At 51.6% G+C, this 22,034-nt stretch overlaps 1 protein-coding gene across 1 annotated transcript in view; it reads left to right on the top strand.

The window, feature by feature from the left end:
• Positions 1 to 257: 257 nt before the first annotated feature.
• The window catches only part of B4GALNT3 (beta-1,4-N-acetyl-galactosaminyltransferase 3), a 71,612-nt gene continuing 49,835 nt past the window's right edge, over positions 258 to 22,034 (top strand). The window contains exon 1 of the mRNA XM_075428861.1: positions 258 to 402. Within this exon, the coding sequence (XP_075284976.1) occupies positions 258 to 402 (145 nt within the window). The remainder of the gene's footprint in view (positions 403 to 22,034) is intronic.

Raw genomic sequence — 22,034 nt, 5'->3', positions numbered from 1 at the left:
CTGGGGGGTGTCTGATCCCTGCCTCGGAGCGCGGACCCGGAGACCCCAGGAGCCCGCTCCCCCCCGACCCAGCAGCCGGCGGGGGGGGCGGCGGCAGAGGCCGCCCGGGAGCTGCCCCCCGCGGGGGGGGGTGGGGGTGGGCGGTGCCGCCCGGCACCTGGGCCCGCCCCGCGGCGGAGCGGGGGCCGTGCCGGCAGGGGCGGCGGCGGGAGCATGGCCCGGGGCGGCGGCGGGGGCCGGGCGCCCTGAGCGGCGCCATGCGGGGCCGGCTGCTGGCGCGGCTGCGGCGGCGGCGGCGGCTGCTGCGGCTGCTGCTGGCGCTGGGCGCGCTGGCGCTGGGGCTCTGGGCCGCATACCTGGAGCTGGTGGCGGCGGCCGGCGGCGGGGCTGCCCCGCACCGCGGTGAGTGACCCCGCGGGGGGGCCGGGGAGCGGAGGACGCCGGGCTGGTTCCGCCGCTCGCAGCCCGGCGCGGTCCCGGGCTCCGGGCCGGCCGGAGAGGAGGGGGCGAGCGCGGGGCGCTGCGGGGGGGGTGTTTGTCTCCGGGATGGGGGCGGCTCTCGGGGTTCTCCCTGCTCTGGCGTTGGGCGCGCGGTCCGCTCCCGCGGGGCGGGCAGCGGGGCTGGTGCCGCTCTGCTTCCCTGAAGTAGAGGGAAGCGGTTGTTTTATCAGTGGCCTGTGGGGCTCTGTGATTATTTTCTTTTTTCTTTTTCTTTTTTTTTTCTTTTTTCTTTCTTTTATTTTCTTTTTTCTATTTTTTAATTTTTTCCTTTTTTTCTTTTTTTTCTTTTTTCTTTTTTCTTTTTCTTTTTTCCTCTTTTTTCTTTTTTCTTTTATTTTCTTTTTTTATTTCTTCTTTTATTTTCTTTTTTCTACTTTTTAATTTTTTCCTTTTTTCTTTTTTTTTCTTTTTTTCTTTTTCTTTTTTCTTTTTTCCTCTTTTTTCTTTTTTTCTTTTATTTTCTTTTTTCTTTTTTCTTTTTTTCTCTTTTTCTTTTTTCTTTTATTTTCTTTTCTCTTTTCTCTTTTCTCTTTTCTTTTTTCTTTTATTTTCTTTTTTCTTTTTTCTTTTTTCATTTTTTTGTTTTTTCATTTTTTCTTTTTTTTTTTTCTTTGTTTCAGTCACTAGAAGGTTTTGAACATCCAGCTTTGTAAAAGCCTGCGGTGTTGCTGCTGCCGTTGTTAAAATAGTACCAGTGCTTGGTGCCAGTCTAATTTGATAATAATTTTTCCAATGCATGTGGGCATGTAACTACTAATACTTTTCAGCATCTTGGTCCCTTCGTTAGACGTTATAAACCCCCTGATTCTTTCTCCCGTTGGCCAGGCTTGGTTTCAGCCTTACAGCTTTAGACCGTGGCTGCGCAAGGAGCTCCGTGGACGTCTGCTCCCGCACAGTCCATTGCAGGACTTCAGCTCGTCCGTTTGTTCCGTGTTATATGTGACATTAAGGCTAAAAGCACGTATTTATTGTTCCAGCAGCGTAAGAGATATGGTTTCTTTGGCTGGGATAATTCCTCTCATTTCAATCTGCTTTTTGTGCCTGGTGGCATTAGTTGGGACCTGAGGAGATGGGTTGAGCTCAGAGTCTACTCGGCGTTCCATCTTCCCGGCAATCTAGCCAGGCCTCTTGCTGCATGCCACTTTGCCGGTGCTCCCCGAGGTCCCTAGCGAAGGCTGTAACGGTGTGTAGAGGACTGGCACGATGCAGCAAGGCAGAAAACAAACTCAGAAGCGTTGGGAATACAAGGAGAGAGGGGCCGAGGCAGGTGCTTGGAGCCATAGAGCTGCCGGCGATGCAGAGGGGGAGGCTGGGAGAAACAGGCGGAGAGCGCAAGGACAGGAGGGATGCGCAGGAGCAAACAACTTTTCTTATGACTTGGGTTCTTCCTCTTTGCTTTTAGACAGAGTGATTTTTACATCTTTGTTATAAAAGCCATTCTGTTTTAAGTCTGAAATTGGAAACAGTGACATGTCTAAGGTCACTACCAACTAAAACCGAAGATGAGGAAAATAATTACATGATCTTAAAGTCCAATGATATGAAAGTCCAGATTCTCCCAAATCCACCGGAGACGTTGCTGCTCATTGCACGCAGAGGGCATTTAAACGCTGCGGGGAAGGGTGGGAGGGTGAGACCCTCTGGCAGGCAGCGCCTCGCGGCTCCGCAGCATCGTGCGGGGAGAGCAGCCGTGCCCGGAGAGCCGAGGCTCTGCCGGCGCGCTGGGCGCTCGGCGTCGTGTTTTCCCGGACCCTGGAACCTGCTAACAGGAGGAAGGTTACTCTGTGACCCTCCCCGCCCTTCCTCTTGCCCCAGTACTTCTAAAAACCTGTTTTGTTTTAAGAGAAAGCAGAAGTCAAAGGGAAAGACAACCGGTATTTGTTTTCTTTTGGCTGTTAAAACGAAGTAATGTTTTCTTCTCCGGGGGCTGGGGCGGCTGCGTTGGTGACTCTGTGTGGTGACTCTTTCCAGAGATCCCAGGGAGCGGGTGTAGGAGGGAGCGACTCTCAGAGCAATTAATACTTTCCCCCTCTCGTTTCTGCATTGTTTTCCATCGCGTGTCCCAGGTGGGAACCCTGCTGGAAGTCACACCTGGGACCAACCAAGAGCTGCCACCTCAATTTATCTGATGCAACAGCCTCCCCAGTAATTGCTGATAAAATACAAAGGCTGTTAATTGGGTAATTTTTCTGGCTGAAAAGCTAAGAGGCTCCCTCCATTGTGGCCGGAAAGCTGAAGAGCTGCTGGGCTTGGAAGGAGATCTACCTGAGATCACTGTTTCCATCTCCTGAATCTGTAACAGGGTTTCTTCTTGCCTCCCCACAAGGCGTTGCAGAACAGCCTGTGTATGGAAAGCCAAGTGTGTTTTCTCTTTCCGGAGAGGTGAGCCCTGCTGTTGCAGGTCTGTGAGGAGTCACAGAAAGTATTCCCTTTCCTCTCAGCTGCGCATGGGACAGAGCACAAGCCGCTGCGATGCCCCCATGCCACCCCTGCTCCTGGAGCAGCACCTTAGAGCGAGTCTTCAGGCGTGGTGGATCCTTCGCTGCTAGATGTTCCTCTCCTCCTCTTTCCCCACCAGATCAGTGTGTGGTGGAGGAGGCAAATGTCAGATGGTTGGGGTGTGGGCGTTTGAGTAAGCGATGCTTCAGACTCGAGGCTCTGACTGTCCTCCCTTGGTGTACGTGCAGCTCTGCTGTGCAGCAAAGTTAAGTGTAGAAGTTTGGATGAAAGAGAATAAAGGGCCGAGGAGACTGTGGTGTGGGCATGGGTACCCGTAGGCTTCCACGGTGCTGCATCGCCGTGTGCTGGGAGAGGCTCTGGCCATGAGGGTCGTTTTGCTGTAACGGTGAAGTCAAAGGTTGAGGGACGAGCCTGAGGTGCAGAATTTGTACTCGATACACCTCTTGGGTTCGGATTCATGCGTCTCGAGGTTGATCTGGGCCCTTTTCTAGCTGTCAGGGAGGTTTGGGGTGGACTGGACAGGGAGGCATGATAGTATGAGCTCTCATGAGTGATAGCTTTCCTGTGAAGGTGATGCTGAAAAAAGCAGTCGGTCTGGTCAAAAAGAAAAAAGTCAATTTTTTTTTTTCTTGTGATGTGATTGCATCAAGGTATTCCTACATATTCTTCCCAGGGAGCCTTATTGGCAGGACTGTTGTCTCTCATGGGCAGGAGGATGCTTCTGTTCCTGTTGTTGTGGGGCTTGCCTTTTTTTTCCCCCCCTCTCTTTTTTTTTTTTAGTTTCTTCTTTTTCTCTCTTCTTTTTCCCTCTCTCTCTTTCTCTCTCTCTTGTCTTCTTTTTTCCCCTCTCTCCTTTTGTTTTTTTTCCATCTCTCCTTCAGCATATTTGTCTGGTCTGCTGCCCAATAGGTATTTACAGGAATCTTAACCATGTTTACAACTGACTGAAGAAAAACAAGCAGGCCGATGCGAGCTGAAGATGGGCACAGCTCTCCCCACAAGAAATGTGGCCTGTTGTCATCCAAAACAAGTTGTAACAGGCAGGACACTGCCTCCCTGCCAAAAAACCCGAGGAGCTGGAGACAGGCTGTTTACTCCCGCTGCTGACAAGTGCTAACCTCTGTGGAGTGGGCTCTCCAGTAGAAATGTTTTTCGCATCTTGTCTGGCTGCTACCCGGTACACTTTGCTCCTGCAAGTGAGTGCTGGAGGCAGGAGACTTTCATATTTTAAGGGTGAATGAGGTGTTGAGGAGGGAGAAAATACCGGTAAAGCACAGAGCAGCCAGGTCTGGTGAGCGAGTCCCGCACCCTGCCTTTGTGGCTGTAATGGCTTGGCAGCACGGCTGGAAGGGGCAAGGGCAGGGACAGGTCTTCTTTGAGGGAAGACCCCCACCCCAAGGCACTGCCTCTTCCCAGAGCTGCTGCAATGCTCTGTTTGGGTGGCAAGGCTGGTGGGTCGGGGACCTCCTCCTGCTACCTCTCTTTCTCTCTTCTGTGCCCAGCAGTGCCTCATCTCATGCGGAAAGGTAAGACTCTGCGGGAGCAAGGCTGGCATCCGCGACCCGTGCTTGCAGGCACGGAGGACGTGCAGCTATCTCCCTTTGCTTTAAAACCTCGTGTCTACCTAGCAAAAGCAAAGCTCCATCCTTGAAGAAACCTGGAGGTGAGGTCATTCCCAGCCACTGCTGTGCAGACTCTATTTTTTTCTGCTGCAAAGACCATGGTATCTTGGGAGACTATAAATCACTTGCACTAATTTCCTTCATTGCAAGTGTGAGCGTCACACTGAGCCAGGCACGAGCAGGATGTGCTGGATTAGATTAAATTGCTGGGAGGTGTATCTTATAGGAACAAGGGATCCGGGGGCCCTTCTTTAGTCTGCCTCTCCTGGCTGCTTCAGCCTACCCTTGCTCCTCCATATTTTATTGTTGCATGTAAATAACACCAGGAGTGTTCCAGTTTTGGGCTCCCCAGTTCAAGAAAGATGAGGAGCTACTGGAGAGAGTCCAGCGGAGGGCTACGAGGATGAGGAGGGGACTGGAGCATCTCTCCTGCGAGGAAGGGCTGAGGGAGCTGGGCTTGTTCAGCCTGGGGAAGAGAAGGCTGTGAGGGGACCTTAGAAATGCTTACAAATATCTGCAGGGTGGGTGTCAGGAGGATGGGGCCAAGCTCTTTTCAGTGGTGCCCAGTGACAGGACAAGGGGCAACGGGCACAAAGTGAGGCACAGGAAGTTCCGTCTGAACACGAGGAAGATCTTCTTCCCTCTGAGGGTGATGGAGCCCTGGCCCAGGCTGCCCAGGGAGGTTGTGGAGTCTCCTTCTCTGGAGATATTCCAGCCCCGCCTGGACAAGGTCCTGTGCACCCTGCTCTGGGTGACCCTGCTTCGGCAGGGGGGTTGGACCAGATGACCCACAGAGGTCCCTTCCAACCCCTACCATTCTGTGATTCTGTGAGTGTGCTATCTTCCTATCTTGGACTGTGACAAGTGGTTTCTGTCTCGCTTCTGGTGCCTCAGACTGCTGCTTTTCGAACTCAGTAGGCATGCAGTCCCACTCTCTGAAGTGGGAAATAGGAAGGGTTCAGAAGAAACCACGGAGATGGGCGAATGAAAAAGTGCTTATGGCAAGAATTCCACCTCCCCTGTACATACATCTTTAGTGTCCCTTTCCTTCCACAGAAAATTGATTTCTTACCCCCCCACCATGGTGGGCTTTCTGATCCTCAGTTATCCAGGCTACTACAGAGCAGCACAAGTTGCTTAAAAACTGACCCGAGCGTTGGTGTGAATGGGCAAGGTGCACGTGTCTGTAGGAGAAAAGAAGCTGGCAGAAAGCTGAAGTTGCTCATTGGATGTGATGCATCGACTTTCTTCTCCAGCCTCCCTGGCCAGGCACCCTCAGAAGCCCCTGTGCATAAGAGTGAGCACGCCTACATACGCAGGTTCATTCACATGCACGCGGGCCAACTTCTGCGGTCACTCACATGCAAGGGTACTTGCCTGTGCCCGCACAGTATCGCTCTTTTGCATTGCTAATTGCACTGAAGGCTACAGAGTGCCCATGGGGAGAGATGGGACCGTGTGGCTCTCCAGTGGTGGCTGAAGTATCTGTTTCCTCTCTGTGGAAACTGTTAACCCAAAGGGGAAGTTCAGGTAGGTGTCACCTCCAAAGCACCTCATCCCGAATGAAGTCTTGCCAGCAGGGGAACATCTGTAGCATGAAGTTTGCATATGATATTTCTGTGCTTTTGAAGACGCTAGTGAGACCTTCATTGACGGGGACCTGTGCCAAGCAGTGCTGTTCCCCAGAGCACATGATGGGATGCTAAAGCTGCGGGGAGAAGGATGGGCACTGCGGATGGGGCAGATTTTTCTCTTCCAGGTGGTCAGTTCAGCCTCCGTGGAGGATGATCAGAAGTGCTGTCACAGCTTGCTCTGCACTGGTGCGTGTAAATTGAGTCGACATGCCCAGGGCCATAGGCACAGCGCAGGCCGCTGTCACAGACTCAGGACAGAAGCCAGGGCCACCGAGAGCACTTTGGGTCGTACTCTGGCTCGGTTGTGAGGTTCATCAGCACAGCAGCCAGGGGATGCCTGGACCTCGAGCTGGCTATGCCGTACTTGTCCTGGGCCAGTGTATCCTTTCACTGCTGCTGGGGCAGGTACTGCAGGTCATTTGTGAACCTGGCTTTTTTTCACCTTTTGACTTTAAAGTCGGGTAGGGATTTGACTGTGAAATAACCTTTTTGTAGAGCCCCGCCAAGTGCCTTGGGTCCCTGTGCACCGAGTGAGAGTTGCAAGTGTTTGTTTTCTTGGAACCGGCCCCAGAAGATGCCCAAATAGTTGGCAAAGATTACATATTATCATTATAAATAAACTCTTGCGCCATCCCTTTATGTACATGTTACCTGCGACAGATTTGTGTAGTGGTGTGTCAACACAGCGTGTATTCGTGCACCACACCTTGCTGTCCTGAGTCAGACTGGATCAGGATGACTCGGGTCTCACGGAGCGGTGCCCGCCTGTGCCTCTCCTCCACGCTGCGGGGTTGGCAGAGGAATGCTGTTGTCTTCTAGCCATGCGTTTCCACGTGTGGCACAGTAACGTGAAGGCTCTGCCTTCTCTTGTCTGCAGTTCGGGCAGATGTGAAGGAAGAGTGGTGCTGGGAGAGGCCATGGACATCGTCTTTTCATCTGGTGGTTTGGAATTACCGACGTCTGCAGTATGGTAAAAGGCAGAATGTTCTCCTGAAGACAGAGGTTGCCTTTTGGTCGTGGCCATGGGGGAACAGAGTGATGATGGGGTTCTTTCTCCAGCGCTTACAACGGTAGTCTGAAGAATTGGTGGGGTTAGATATTTTGTTGTACTTTGAGTTTCCCTTTCCGATTTGTTCTTGCTGTGAATTGGTGTGCCAGTTTCCAGTCACTTCCCAATTCAATTGCTTTTTTCAGGCTTGCAGTAATAGCTGAGAAGGGCTTTCCAGAAAAAGGAATTAAGATGTCTTATTTAGATGTGGTAGGAGATCTAAAAAAGATCCATGTAATGCCTTAGGTGGAATCGGGTGTGAACCTGGGTCCTTAGATACTTATGCTTTTCATGATGTTAGAAACTCATAGTCTGTGTGTGTAATCTGCCAAACCAAAATACACTGGGATCTTGACCAGAGCTCCTCTGTACTCTTGTTTTCCTGAGAAGACTTTCCCATGCCAAAGCACAAAGGCTTTGATGTCCCTGATCTGGAGAGAGTGCCCTACACTTTGAGATGCTAAGATGGTCTGGGGCAGCTTTGCTGTTAAGTAAATCAGCCTTTGCCAAAGACACCTCAGAACAATAATTCATGTTGCCGTCATAAAAAATTTAAACCAACTACACAGAATAATGAGATTCAATTAGTCTTTGAGATGTTGGATCATTTCAGACAATCCAGAGATTGCTGGGTGGACCTGTGAGTCCCCCTGAAGCATCAGAGTCCCTCTCAAAAGGTCGTTAATTCTGATTTTATCATTTCCTAAGGCTTAGTTATTTCAGCATTCTGTGACGGTTTCCCATTTGAGATTTTTTGAGGGGGCAAGAGGTCAACGTGGCTTCTTATCCCCCTTGTTTTTTGAAGTTGGAAAAGCTGTTGCCTGTTACTTTACATTGTAGGTCGATCTGATACCCGCATGTGGCAAAAGTGTGGCATCCTGTGCTATTCTTGCTTTTCTGTGTCACTGTTTTTCATCGCAGATGCAAACGGCAAGTTCCAGGCCTTTGCATCATCCATGGGGGTTTTCTTCCTTCCTGGCTTCCATCTCAGTGACCTTGATGTTGATTTCGGACGGTCTAAATATTCTTGTGGGGTTTTTTTGTTTTTTTTTTTTTTTCCTAGTTGAGCCAAATTTGAGCAATTGACAGCCAGTGTTACTCAGTAACGTAAAAACACTGAATACAGATTGGAGAGTTGACTCTGGGGCATTCCGTAGCACGCACGTTTGATCTTTTTAATTTTCTTTTTTGCTAGCGCTCTGGACTGTGAGTGTCAGGAACTAGCAGGCTCATATGGAAGCCTGTGTTCCACTGAAGTTGTGTGAATTCACACACACTACACAGCAGCTCGTTGTCAGGTACTGTTATATTGCATTTACCACTACAAATGTTTGCTCCGCATCGTCACCTGTTAGGCTGCAGAACTGCCTAGCAGAGCTCACCTGAAGTGAGGATAATCTACGTGAATCTGTGCATTTTTTTCCTGCCATTCTAAATAAATCTGTTTCTGCCTTGCTTCAAGAGGCCACTTATTTCCATGTCATTAGCGTGGGCTGTTTGACTTGGCCCGTGTATTTGCTGTTGGCAACTCCGACAGCTTCCTCAACGCCGCCGTTCATTTGAGCCTAGTTAAGAGATCTCCAGCCCTTCTCGTAAAGAGTTCACTTCCGAAACTAGTTTTATTTATATTTCGTAATGTTGTTTTCTGTTAAATTGCAGCAGTCATGTCTGGGTGCTATTAACCCCGTCTAAGCTGCAGAACATAATTTAGAATGGGCTGAGAATATCCTGTCCAGACCACCCTGTACTAACAGCCTCAGTTACCTACTGCGACAGCTCGCTTCGCATTAGCTGCCGTGGTCCGTGTTTTGTTGTCAGCTGGCCAGTTGGGAGGCTCTTCTTTGTTTTCAATCAACAATGCAAAATAAGCCAACAAGCTGCCAAAACCAAGTTTTCCTATCAAGCCTGACTGAACTACAATTTCCAGAGGTGTGCCTTGAAAAGAAATTGTCTGCCTTACATAAGGAGTAAACGTAAGAAGTCTCGCTTTGCAGTTGCTGTGGCTTGAAAACATGAAAACGTGCCTATTTCAGAGGAGATTTTATGAACAGCCATTGCGACCCGTGGTCTGTACTCTTACACCAAAGCGAGGGAGTAGTTGCGGCTACTTAGAAAGTCAAAGTAACACCCAAGCCAGGGTGCTCATTCAGCGCATTACTAAAGTCTTTCCCAGGTCGTATGTTGCCCCTTTCTTATTAAGAGAAGATAAAAAAAAAAAGCTGTGAGAAGGTTTGTCCTTAGAACTAGAGAATAGAGGTCACTGAGGACCCCTGATCCTTCCGGAACGCTGTGGCCACCATCTCATCCAGGGGAGGCTGGGCATGGGATGAGGACCGGGCTGGAGCCCAGGGCACGTGAGGGGAGGTGGAGGGCAGTGGCTGTGCCCGAGGGGCAGCAGAATGGCACAGGGGAGTGATCCCCAGGAAGGGAGCCCTTGGCCCTCCTCCTTCTCCCACAGTAGGGAGACCACAGGCTTCCCAGCTCTCAGAACAGCCATCTTGGGCCACATGCATTGCCATCACTGTGGCCTCCTGATGTCACGAACCACCTTGCTGCCTTCCATTCCGGGCCCTGTAATACAGGGACCCTGGCTGCTGGCCCACAATTTGCTGAGGTTTGAGGCCCTCGGGTTCCAAGGACGACTGGGAGAAAGAGGTCCCACAGCAGCAAGGTGAGTGGCTGCCTGCTTCTTTGACTGAAGGCAAATAGGCGGTTGCAGGAGACGTGGAGGAAGAGGAGGCAGCATCAGAGCTGGGACATTATCGGCCGCGTGGCAGCAACAGCCGTTGCTCATGTGGTGGGTTGTGTGGAGCCCATGGAGGTGAATCCACCCGAAGATCAAGAAGAACCGATGGAAGTGGATCCACCTCCAGCGTGGCTCACCTGGCACCACTACACTGTGCCGGGGCTGCCCTCCATGGCAGCGGCGTTGCAGCAGCTCCCAACCAGCATCCTACCATCTGCCCAACCTCAGTGCCCAGCATTGGCGGAGAGGCCCATCCTCTGCTCGTGGCCATCCTGCGGGCTCGCCCGTTCCATCTCCTGGCATCAGCAATCATTTTGTTGATTGCCACAGGCTGTGTGAGAGCTTCTTTCTCATCCCCTACCCCTCCTGAACAGGTGCCAGCTTTTCTGCTCTGAGCCCCAGGAAAAGGGGACGAGACAACCTGGCTTCTGCCGGGCTGCTGTGCCCTGAGGGACAGGAGAAGTCCCTCGGAGGAGCACCAAGGTCGCTGGGGCCTGGAGGTGGGGTTTCTTCAATCTGAGGACAAGAAGGCTGCCCGATGGGTGGTTGAAGATGAAGCTAGACCCTCCGTGGTGGTGCCCAAAGAATAGCAACAGATCAAGCATAGAAGCTAGAGGGACAGCTGTCCCTGGGGAGAAGCAGGAGACTGCAGTTCTGCCAGGAAGAATTGCTGGCCTTCAGCATAAAGGTCCTTTTTAGCTGCTTCATTAAGAGTTCTTTTCAAGATTGGTAATCGTTAAAAATCAACACTAAAACAAGAACAGTAAAAATGCTTTCTTCCTCTCTTATTTGATACTTTGGCAACTGCCTCTGGATTTCTCTGTCCCCTCCTGGTCTCCCCAGTCCAGGAAGGACACTGGAGTGTGGGCCCAGCCCAGGACCTTTGAGATGGTGAGGGGCCGAGGCACACAAGGGCTGGCTGAGGGAACTGCCTCTGGTCATGAGAGCAGTGAGACACTGGAGCAGGTTACCCAGAGAAGCTGTGGATGCTCCATCCCTGGAAACATTCAAGGCAACGTTGGATGGGGCTTTGAGCAACCTGGTCAAGTGAAAGATGCCCCTGCCCATGGCAGGGGGGTTGGACTAGATGACCTTTAAAGGTCCCTTCCAAACCATTCTATGAGTCTGTGAGACAGGCAACGCTGCTGTGCTTGGTTCCCCTGCGTTTTTGTGGCCTGTGCTAGCGAGTGTCTGCAGTCGCCATCTCTCTCTGAGCCTTGTATTCAGTTGGTACAACAGGCTCGTACAGCTGTGGATCACTGAACTACTGCTTATTCTCAAAACACTAAGCCTGCACCATTTATTTTTCAGTTTCCTGGCTGAAACTCAAGCCCTGTGCCTGTAGGGTGCTTTAGCTCTGAAGGACATTTTTCCAAGCACTTCTAATTTGTCTGATATAATTCACTACTCCAAGAATCATTGTGTCCCTTCCCGCTGATTTTGAGACGGGCACCCTGATAGCAGCCTCGGCATTACTGTTGCCAACTCCTTCACCTTTCAATTTTGGTTTTTCTTTTTCCCACATAGGTTATGTTGACCCTTTTGCTTAAACCCAGCAAGTCTGGCTTTTCCCAGGCCTCAGGTGATGATCCTCTAGGATTGTCCCCCTGCTCTAAGTAAACATCTGCATGGATCTAAGTTCAGATGGGTCCTAGAAAGAGCTTGAGTGCCAAACACAGCCAGAATGGTGGTCTGCGAGCACCTCAAGCACCAGAAGTGGTTTGGTATCGACCGTCATTCTCTTCTCCTCTTGCAGACAGGGGCAAAATGCTTTTTGTAAAGGTGTTTAATTCTTCAGGGCCTAAGCAGGCAGGTCCGTGGGAGGAGGAGCATGGCGGGGTTTGCTTCGTCACCTCTTTCTGCCCAGGCGCCTGGGCTGTTCCAGCTCTGTTGCTGATTCCTGGGGCTGGTCCCAGTCCAGCTCTTTCGCAGCCGCTGCCTGAGAGCAGGAAGAGCTTTGTAAGGTGTGTGAGGTGAAGGACGGTTGTACTGCTGCGGGCTGGGCTATGCTGGGAGCTTATTTATCCTTGGATAGATGTATTCTAATTCTGTCTCTGCTGTTTTGGTCTCCTGCCTCTCCAGGGAATTGGATGTGCTTTGTGAGACCGGGGTTTGACAGACTTTAACCTTGGTATGGGTGTTTTCCTTTCCCCCATAGTTACTGGCTGTAGCCAGTCATGTGTATTTACTTGTCCATGTTGTTAACCTGCTCCAGTAGTGGAGCTAAGATTGCCAGCATTGAGCCTGAATTCAGTTTGCTTTTCCTGCCAGTGCCTTTTCATCCATTGGCAGTTTCTCTGTTGCCGGTGTGGTGCTGCTCACCTGCACCAAGACTGCAGCTGATAAATGCCTCTGCCTTTCACGTGGCTTTCTGCTCTAGCTGAGCCCTCGTCTTTACCCCTGCAGCTCCTCTGAAGAAGTCCTGATGGTGCTAACGCTGCTGCTGCCTCTGGTCGTGCTCTGCACTTGGGATTGGTCTGAACGTGCTGCCGTTCCTTGCAGGTCTTGCAAGGGGCTTCCAAGTGCGCCTCACTGACCCGCACTGCTTGCTGCAGTGGGAAAGAGGGTCTGCTGTGTGTGCTGGTGGGGCAGGGGAGGATACACTCCCTCTTTGAACTCCTGCTGTCCTCCTGCCTTGGTCTGGCTAGTATTATTTCAGTTTGTCTGTACTGTCTGATTGCTGTCTGCATTCCATCAGCTCCAGCCATGCGGCCGATTTCCTTTGCTTCGCCAATTGTAATTGCTTTGCCAATTAACTCTGGGTCTTCCCGTACATTCTCTTGAGTGCTTTGTCCCAAAACCCTGTGCTTCCCAAATGGCATGATTAGTTGGGTTTTTTCCTAAACTTAGATCCTTTGTGAATTCTGTTTTCATCTTTTTCTGGTAATTCTGTGTTTGAATTAGATGTCCAATGTAGGCACGTCGAGGAGGGGAAAGAAGTATTTTAGCAAGTCTTGCAGCTCATGCAGAAGTAGAGGAAGAAAGAAAAGTGAAAGAGAAGACAAGCAGGAGAGAAGGGGTGGCATTTGGGAATACAGATGACAGGAATTATTTAACAAAAGTATGAAGCGGCCAAAAAGGTGCATAGAGAGGTAAGTGTCAGAGCAGAGTGATCCGAAAATGCCGGTGGCCACTAAAAAGTTGTGAGGGGAAAGGAACTGAAGGCTAAATTAGAAGCAAATACTTGGTATTTCACTGGAACAGAGAGGCTGGAATCGACAGTCCCAGGTGCAGAGATCAAAAAGAGAGGAGATGTAGAAAGAAGTCAGAGGACACAGAGTAAACCACTGACTCGGAATATTAAAAGGGATGGAGGAAAATGCAGGGATAATAATTACAGAAGCTGATGGGGATGATAAGGAGCTCTACTGAGATGGTTAAGAATGTATTTGGTGTCATAAGGGTGTTTGGTGCCTGAAAAATTAGTACCACAGTGGCTTTTTACTGTAGTCGGTGTCTGCCAAGACATCTGGTTTCCCTGTGTAGAGCATTGTGCTCGGTGCTGCAGCTGCTCCGCTTGATTTGCAGAGTGTGGTTACCTGTTTTGCCCTGGGTGTCTAGCAAACACTCAGCGCTTTGCCAGTTGTGTCTGTCGAAAAAGGATTTGCTAATGTAGTCAGGAATTTTTCACTCGCTGTTTACGAAGGTTGTAAAGACCCTTTTCTGTAGGTACAGTGAAAATCAAAGAAAAAGTGCTCGGTTTGTGCATAGTCCTATGGTCCGTGGTCAGAGAATCATAGAATGGTTTGGGTTGGAAGGGACCTTGAAGATCATCTGGTTCCAACCCCCCTGCCATGAGCAGGGACATCTTCCACCAGCCCAGGTTGCTCAGAGCCCCATCCAACCTGGCCTTGAACACTGCCAGGGAGGGGACAGCCACAGCTTCTCTGGGCAGCCTGGGCCAGGGCCTCACCACCCTCATGGGGAAGAATTTCTTCCCAATATCCAATCTAAATCTGCCCTCTTTTAGTTTACAGCCATTCCCCCTTGTCCTATCGCTACACCCCCTTGTGAAAAGCCCCTCTCCATCCTTCCTGTAGCCCCTTCAGGTACTGGCAGCTGCCCTAAGGTCACCCCGGAGCCTTCTCTTCTCCAGGCTGAACAGCCCCAACTCCCTCAGCCTGTCCTCATAATGGGATCCTATTGCGAAGCTGCAGCCTAAATTATGCCTCTGAGCAGAAAGCGAGTCCTGCGAGGGCTGCCGGGTCGGGGAGCAGATCCCCTCGGGACCTGCAGTTTGTCCTCGCTCCACCTCTGGGCGATGAGGGAAGGATTTGCTTCAGGCCGAGCCCGCGTGGCTCCCCCCTGCCCGCCGCTGGTTTATATTTATCTGGCAGCGTGTGGGCTGTTGGCAGGCAGCGTCTCCCAGCCCTCACCTCGGTGCTGCCCAGCTTTCCATAGCGGTTGAGCTGCCGCTGCCTGGGTGGAGAGCCGGAGGCTAAAATTAGCAGGGAGCTCTTCTCTTGCCAAATGCTGTGTCTGACCCCGGCCGAGCCCGGCGAGGGGGAGAGGAAAATGGTTTTAAATCTCTCCCTGCAAAGCGCCCGGCCTGCCTGCCAGCTTCTCGGGGGTCTCGTTGCGAGCGGTGGGGATGCCCTGCCGGGGGGTGCTTGGGAGGATGTTGAAGCAATGGGGAGAGTTGGGCATTGCCAGGATGGTCTCGGGACACGGTAGGAAATCCTGATTCTCAGAGCTCTGTTTCCTTCTCGGTCTCGCTTGGAACATCGTATAAACAGTCGGGGAGGCCAAGTCTTGCTCCTGGATGTCTTCAGAGCCGCAGGCGTCTCCCTGCGTAGGGAGAGGTTTTCTGGGCAGATGTGGGCTTTGGCTGCCGTAAGAAATCAGTGCGTATTCGCCGCTCCTACCCCGCCAGAACAAGCTGCTGCAGATTCCGCTACCCCTTGTAGCTGCCCGTCCCAAACGACCGCTTGTTCGCTCTCCATTAGAGAGTGGTCTCCCAACAGGGCGGGCTCCAGGAGGGGCTGTGGTGTTCACAGCATGAATTTGGGCAGATGGGGATGCATGCCATCCCTGTCCCTGCTGCTGGGCAGCTGAGGATTCAGAACGAGCTGCTCCAGCAGCCCGTGCCTCAATTAGCCTTTACAGCAAAGGTGTCGATGATAACTGAAATACTTTACGTCGGTGAATGGAGGAGCATCAATTGGGCTCCGAATTACTTCAGTGCAAGGGGAAAGCGTGTTATTTCATTATTGACTATTCTGCCAGACCCAGCCTGCCCTGCTGGCACAGTCCTGCTGGTTTGGCTGCCCCAGGCGTGCCGCTACCCTGTCTTCTGAGAACCCACTTTGTCAATGTGTGTAACGCAGCAGCAGGAACTCGCCTGGGCCCCGAGAATACAAGTCTCACCTCTGATCTTTCCCATTCATTGCACTTGCCTGAATTGCACAGCCAGGGGCAAGAAACATGTGGAAGGATGCAGCTGAGGTGGGGACTTGGTCGCTAAACCCTATTCCTTTTATCCATGGCCTTTGGAAAGACCTGTCTGCAGTATGTGCAAGGCAATGGCAGATGGTGATCGTTGCAGGGAGAACTGCTGTGGGTTTTGCGCGTTTTCAGTCCTGAGATCTCGGGAGGAGGCAGTCTGAGAGATGCCACGGGTGCGGTGGAACAAGATGAGCACCCCTTGACAGCCGAAGAAAGGTCAGAGTAAACGTAACCAAGGTTTGCACTGAGATTTTTTTTCAGCCAGAGTTGGTGGGCACTGCTGGTGGGGAAAGCTGGGCCAACTGCAGGAAGAAGAACAAAACCAGGAAGGCATGTTCATGGCCTGCCTGCCAACGGTTTCTGCTGAAAGGGAGGTGAAATTCCGTTTTTCCTGCAAACAGCAGAGAAATGAGAGCGGCTGGGATGGCTGCTCTAGCAGTGTCTTATGCATTTGACCAGCTGACTTGGAAGTGGCCTCTCTGTTTCTGTCTGGAGCTGTGTACAGAGGATATGTGCTAGCCCTCTGCCAGGTCTCCATTACGTTAGGTGTATGGGAAGGAGAGAGCTCCAGGAACTGGAGGGGATGCGGTGCTGGCGGGGTCCGTCCTTGCTCCCGTCTCAGCTCCTGGCACAGGTGCCTCCCTCCCGTGAGCACCGCTCTGCAGTTTCATTCCAATGAGGCAAAGGAAACAAAACTTTCAAGTGAGTCGCTGGCTTCCCTTTCCTTTTCTCTGCCGGAGGTAGAAGGAGGAGTGTCTCTGTGAAGGACATGAAGGTATTTTTAGCATGGGTAAAGAAAGGCAAAATATAAGATATATGGAAAAATATGCCTTCTGCAGCTGCAAGAGAAATTGCACTCTGTGTCAGACCAGCTCAGGGCTACTGTTTCTGCTGGGAAGGATTTATTTGCCTGAAACCCAGTAAGGTGAAGAAAGCACCACCAGCTGCGGACTGACTGGAAGGCTGGGGGAGAAGTGGGCTGTGTCGTGCCCTTTTCCTTCACACAGATCTGGCAAGCCCTCTGGTATGAAATTTCTTCCTGGTCCTGGCTCCCTGGCACTCCTGGCAGCTCCTGGCTCTCTGTGCTGGCACCGGGGATGCACAAGGGCTGGGGCTGGAGTGACCCTGCGGAGCACTGGGCACTGGTGGGGCAGGGGGCTTAAGCTGGTTCATGACCTGGAGAGGATGGACTTGTCTTTTCCCAGCTGAATGGTGTTTTGTGATAGAAAAGTGGCTTTTTCCTGCGTTTGCTGGTAGCAGTGAGAGGGACCTCCTTGCTCTTAATAATCATCATTTACTGACGAGGGGGGGGAAATTGTTCTTCCATGTTCTCTTCCCCTCACAATCTGGTGTTGACTACTGGATAAAGTACTAATTTCTAACCAGACAGCCACTTCAAATGGCTGCCTTTGCTGTCTGAGGCTGTCCAGGAAGAGTCTGTCTTCCAGCTGCGGTGCTGGGCTCCTCTGCCCACGCCAGGCAGGCTGGCAGCATCCCTGCCCAAGGCTCTGCAGAGCTGCTGGGAAGGTGCTACATGACACAGAATCACAGAATCACAGAATAGTAGGGGTTGGAAGGGACCTCTGTGGGTCATTTAGTCCAACCCCCCTGCTGAAGCAGGGTCACCTAGAGCAGGCTGCACAGGACCTTGTCCAGGCGGGGCTGGAATATCTCCAGAGAAGGAGACTCCACAGCCTCCCTGGGCAGCCTGGGCCAGGGCTCCGTCACCCTCAGAGGGAAGAAGTTCTTCCTCATGTTCAGCTGGAACTTCCTCTGCTTCAGTTTGTGCCCATTGCCCCTTGTCCTGTCACTGGGCACCACTGAAAAGAGTCTGGCCCCATCCTCCTGACACCCACCCTTCAGATATTTGTAAGCATTTCTAAGGTCCCCTCTCAGCCTTCTCTTCTCCAGACTGAACAAGCCCAGCTCCCTCAGCCTCTCCTCGTAGGGGAGATGCTCCAGTCCCCTCCTCATCCTTGTAGCCCTCCGCTGGACTCTCTCCAGTAGCTCTTCATCTTTCTTGAACTGGGGAGCCCAGAAAACACTAAGACACTAAGTGCTTTAGGTGCCGTCCAGCATGGAGGGTCCCCTGCCTCCCTAGAGAAGGCGTCGGGAAGGGGCTGGTGCTCCCCTGAAGCTGGGACAGCGTGCACTGCCAGCACTTTGGCAAAGGAAGCAGGGATGGAGTATGACTTGGAGGGTGCCCCCTGTGTCCCTGTGCTAAATTCACTTCTGCCACCACTCTGTTTAACATCCACCACTGCAATAGTCTGCTGCCTCCCCTCTGCAGAGCTGGGTGTTTGCAAGGTCTGCTGAGACAGTGTTTCAAAGTCAAGCTGCTAAAATCCAGAGATGCCTTTCTTGGGCTCTGCAGGTGCTTGTAATTCTTGTCTCAGACCCTGAAACTGGAGTGGTTCAAGTGGGGTGACCTGCCACTATTTCGCTAGGGTGGTTTGTTACCAGGCTGAGCAGGACCCCCGTGTCCCGTGGTGTTAGATCTGGGTGTGTTTCTCTGTTGTTGAGTGATATGGTGCAAGGGCAGCTTAAGGCTTCAGCTACTGGAAAGCTTTTTTCAGGAGAGTGGGGCTTCAGACATGACTTGGCTGAGGGTAGAGCCCTTGGAGGGAGGACAGCTCAGGTGGATGATACTGGGCTGGTCCTCAAACTGGGCAGTTCTTGGGGGGGTCTCCCAGAGCAGGCATATTCAAGTAAAAGAAAAGGAAATAAAGAAAAAAAAAGAGAGCGAGAGATGAAGTGGTGATGGCGGGGGGGAAAGGATTTGAACCACCTCTTGTACTGGTGACACACAGGACAGTCCTTGTCCAGCCCAGGCCACCTTGGCAGTTCCAGCGGAGCTGCTCTGCTCCAAGGACAAGGCAGAGGCATCAGTGCTTTTTCTCATGAAGGTAGTAGAGACGTTTGTACAGTTGCAGGCATGTAGGCTGGGATTCTTCTTTCCCGCTTTCAGATTTTACCAGCTGTATCTGTTGCAGGTGCTTGGGATTTGTCGTCTCACTACATGGCTTAAATGAAACCATACAAATCCCTGTGTGCGTTTCTTTGCATTCCTTTGTAAAGAATCCAAATTTTAAAAATCATTATGATTTAAAATATATGTGATCGTACTGTCTGGATCTGTAGCTTTGTAAGGACATGGCTGTAACTTTACTCTCTGCAGGTGTGTGTATCTCAGGTTCTAAAGGCATTTCCACGGGTAGCATTTTCCACATAGAGAAGGTCTCCGTGTGCTCCAAGTACTACCAAATCAGCCCAGAGTGCAGAAACTAGCAATTGAATCTCCCTAGAAAACAAAAGTCTAACCATAATTTTGCATGGTGTGCTAAGATAGTCTCATGATAGTGTCTTGTAAGTGTCTTGTGTTCTGAAGACATCTGTGCTCCGTGTGTTTGCTGAGCACATCTGACCAAACCTGTTTGCTCCCGGTTAAGAACAATTGTTTCCCAGCAGAAGAATTGCAGCACCTGGATTTCACTTTGTGTTGTTTCAGATGGCCAGGGAGTTGGATTGCATGGCAGACAGCTGGATTAGGGCGATTTTACATGCACTTCGTTGACCCAAGGTGGCCTGCATGGAGCTGATCTGTAATGAACATCTAGTTGCAGCTCTTCCCTCCTCCCTCTGAGCCTGAGCAGGCCACGGTGTGAAGTGAAGGTGAGGTGAGGGGTTTAGCAGCTCAGCAGTGTGCTGCTGCTCTTAAACGACCTGCTGACAATGCTTCATGTGTTGTTTTATAGACCAGAGGCATGTCTTCCATACCAGCTTTATTATTCTGCGTAAAAGCCTGCAGGCTGCAGTGGTTTCCTTTGTATGGAGCTGAGGTGTGGGACACTCCATTACACTCTACCCTAATGTTTTAACATTAGGGTTAATGTTAAGACCTAGCTTGGGATTTGTGCGATCACAGACTTGGACCGTGTTCAAACACCCTGCGTGGCAGGCTGCGTTCTGCACTTGCCGTCAACCAGAGGAGCAGGTGGTTTCAGGTGTTGTTGAATGAGCTTTCTTCTCCAGGGTTGGTCCCTCGTCGACATAAGGTCTCTTGTTGTCTTCCCTCATGCATGGTGACAGCCCAAGGATCCTCTATGTGTAGGATACTCATGCAGTGAAAAGTGCCAGAGGTGAGAGACTGAAGTATATAATATTTGTCTAATAGGTGCTTCTGTCTCCCATGTAAAAGTGTCCTAAGGAGTCCATACGTAGGTATATAAGGAATGTCCTAAGGAATACGTATACAGGCGCATCACAGATGTGTGCTGCAATTTCTGCACCCACTCCTGGCCCGAGGGAAGTCAGCAGCACCCAAATAACCCCAGCGTGTGCGTCAAGGCTTGCAGCACATGCTCACTCTTCCATGTTGCCACAGGATTTTTCCTCACCTCCCAGCTTCCCCGCTCGCACCGGCATGGAGGCACCCCCAAAGCCCAGCATCACTCTGCTCCTCCCTGCAAAATGTCTCTCCTCCTGCCAAAAGGATCCATCCCTTCAGCTCTGAGGCTGTCCACCCACCTCGTTTCACAGCTTTGCGCTCCTCTCTGTGCTCTCGGCGACTGCAGACGTGCTCCCCGTGTATTCACTCCTCTTCGTATGTACCTGTCCACCCCAGCATGCGAGTACCTGCATGTTGCTGACCTCACCTACCCAGTGCTCTTTCCTAGTGTTCCCTTGCATGTTTTCATGACCTTGAAAGCCTTGCCCTCTCCTGCCAAGCTCCTGGGACTGCACAGCTTGCAGTGTTTTTCCCTGCTGGGGTCATTTAAGGTGGAGGGCAATGTTCATGAATGTGCTAGGTTAGATCGTGGAATAAATAAGGCACGACATGGCCATGACACTTGCAAGTTTCCTTTCTAGGGTTGCAATTGTGCATTTCCATTTCAAATTCTTACACCATCCCACAGTGGCTCCTCACCGACTTGGTCCGAGCACCGCGGAGGGGAATGGCAGCCTCCCCAGTGCTGCTCTGCCAGCGCACCCGAAGGCAGACCAGCCGTCGGTCCCCTCTGCTGTTGTGCACCTGCCCCCTCTCCTCCTCCTCCTCCTCTGCACAGACCCCTCTCTCCAGTCCTGCCCTTTCCCACCACGTACGTCGCTACCGGTGCACGTGCCTGTTTGCACCACGACGTGTGTTCGGCTGCAGTGAGCTAACTCAGCTGAAGCAGGGGAGCTGGAGGAGGACAGGAGCCTCTCTGTGCCCCTACGGAGAGCGCAGCAGACTGCAAGCAGTGAATTGCCAACGGACAGTCCTTTGCTGTTTGCTTGGTGGCCCACTCAGCGACTCGGTGCAGCTTGCTCAGGGCTTTCATGCAGCCATTCCTCTCCTTGGCCTGCAGCATTCCTTGCTCTTCCCACCTCACCGCACCACATCTGCGCCTCTGCGGACCCAGAGCTATGCCCGGAGCCATGGGTGTGTTGAGAGCCTGTCATTAAGCAGAGAGTGTACCCATCTTCTTTTTTAGCATCCTGTTCCTCAGTTGTCTTACAAAGGCTTTCTTAATCTCGTTTTACTTAAAGCTGCAAGAGCTTCCTGTTTCTCTCCCCAGATGTTTCTTTGCTGGCAGGTATGCAAGTACCTGAAGGTGTTGGGCACGAAGAAAAAAAGGAAGCACAACGAAACTATTATATCTCAGCAGGCAGAGATCTTCGAGCAGAGTTGTCACTTGTAGCTCGCAGAAATGAAAAGAATATTGTTGCTGGAGAAAAAAAAAAGGTTAAAATTCTGAGAAGTCGTTCTTAATTTCTGAGAGTCTTGTTTGTGCTCCATTTAGCCAAGCTAACAGCTATTATTACCAGTTGTCCGGTCACTGCAGGACCTTCTGAGAGGTGAACAGGGCACAGCAGCACACAAGCAGCACCAAGGCAGTCTGTAGGGACCTTGCAATTTCAACCCTGTAACAAATTCTCCCCATTTTTCTATATAAAATTTCACAACTGAATTGTGTCCCTCCGCCTCACTGGCGCACGCAACAGGGCCAAGTCTGCCTTGTCTGCATCTGGAGGGGGCTCGTGCAGAGGGTTTTCTTGACAGCCCTGCGGCATTTGCCACGTTTCCCGTCCCACCACAGCCCATCAGTGCCTGATGCAGTAGCTCTCCTGCAGGAAGGCTTTGATGCGAAGGTCCATACGGGGAGTTGGTGTCAGATACTGCGTGCTGCCTCTCCGCTTGCCGGGGAAGGCTGCGCTGGCTCCCAAGAGCAGGGTGTCACAGGGAGCCGTTCTGCCTTCTCCCAGCTCTAGCTCATGGGCCTTCTCCGCCTCGCTTGAGGAATTTAGCTTTAGGAATTGAGGATAAAAAGCTGGGGTGCTTGTGAATCTATCAAAATGCACAATGTCAAAACCCCCCTGCCTTTCATTGCAGTGCTGGAGGTGCTGAAGGGAAGAGGCTGAGAGATCATGGTCAAGGGAGCTGGATGTGAAGTGGGTCACGCTGGCTGAGGTTGGGTGGAAACGGGGAAATTGGGGGGATGAATCCAGACTCCAGCCACCCCCCTGGCTCAGGTGGGTTGCTGCTGGTCTCCGGGGCCCTACCTAGGTCTAATGACCTAGAGAGAAGTCCAAGTGAA

The sequence above is a fragment of the Opisthocomus hoazin genome, chromosome 8, assembly GCF_030867145.1.
Source record: "Opisthocomus hoazin isolate bOpiHoa1 chromosome 8, bOpiHoa1.hap1, whole genome shotgun sequence".
In the NCBI taxonomy this organism is placed as follows: Eukaryota; Metazoa; Chordata; class Aves; order Opisthocomiformes; family Opisthocomidae; genus Opisthocomus; species Opisthocomus hoazin.
Note: the sequence above shows the minus strand (reverse complement) of the source record. Positions and strands in the feature narration are given on the sequence as shown.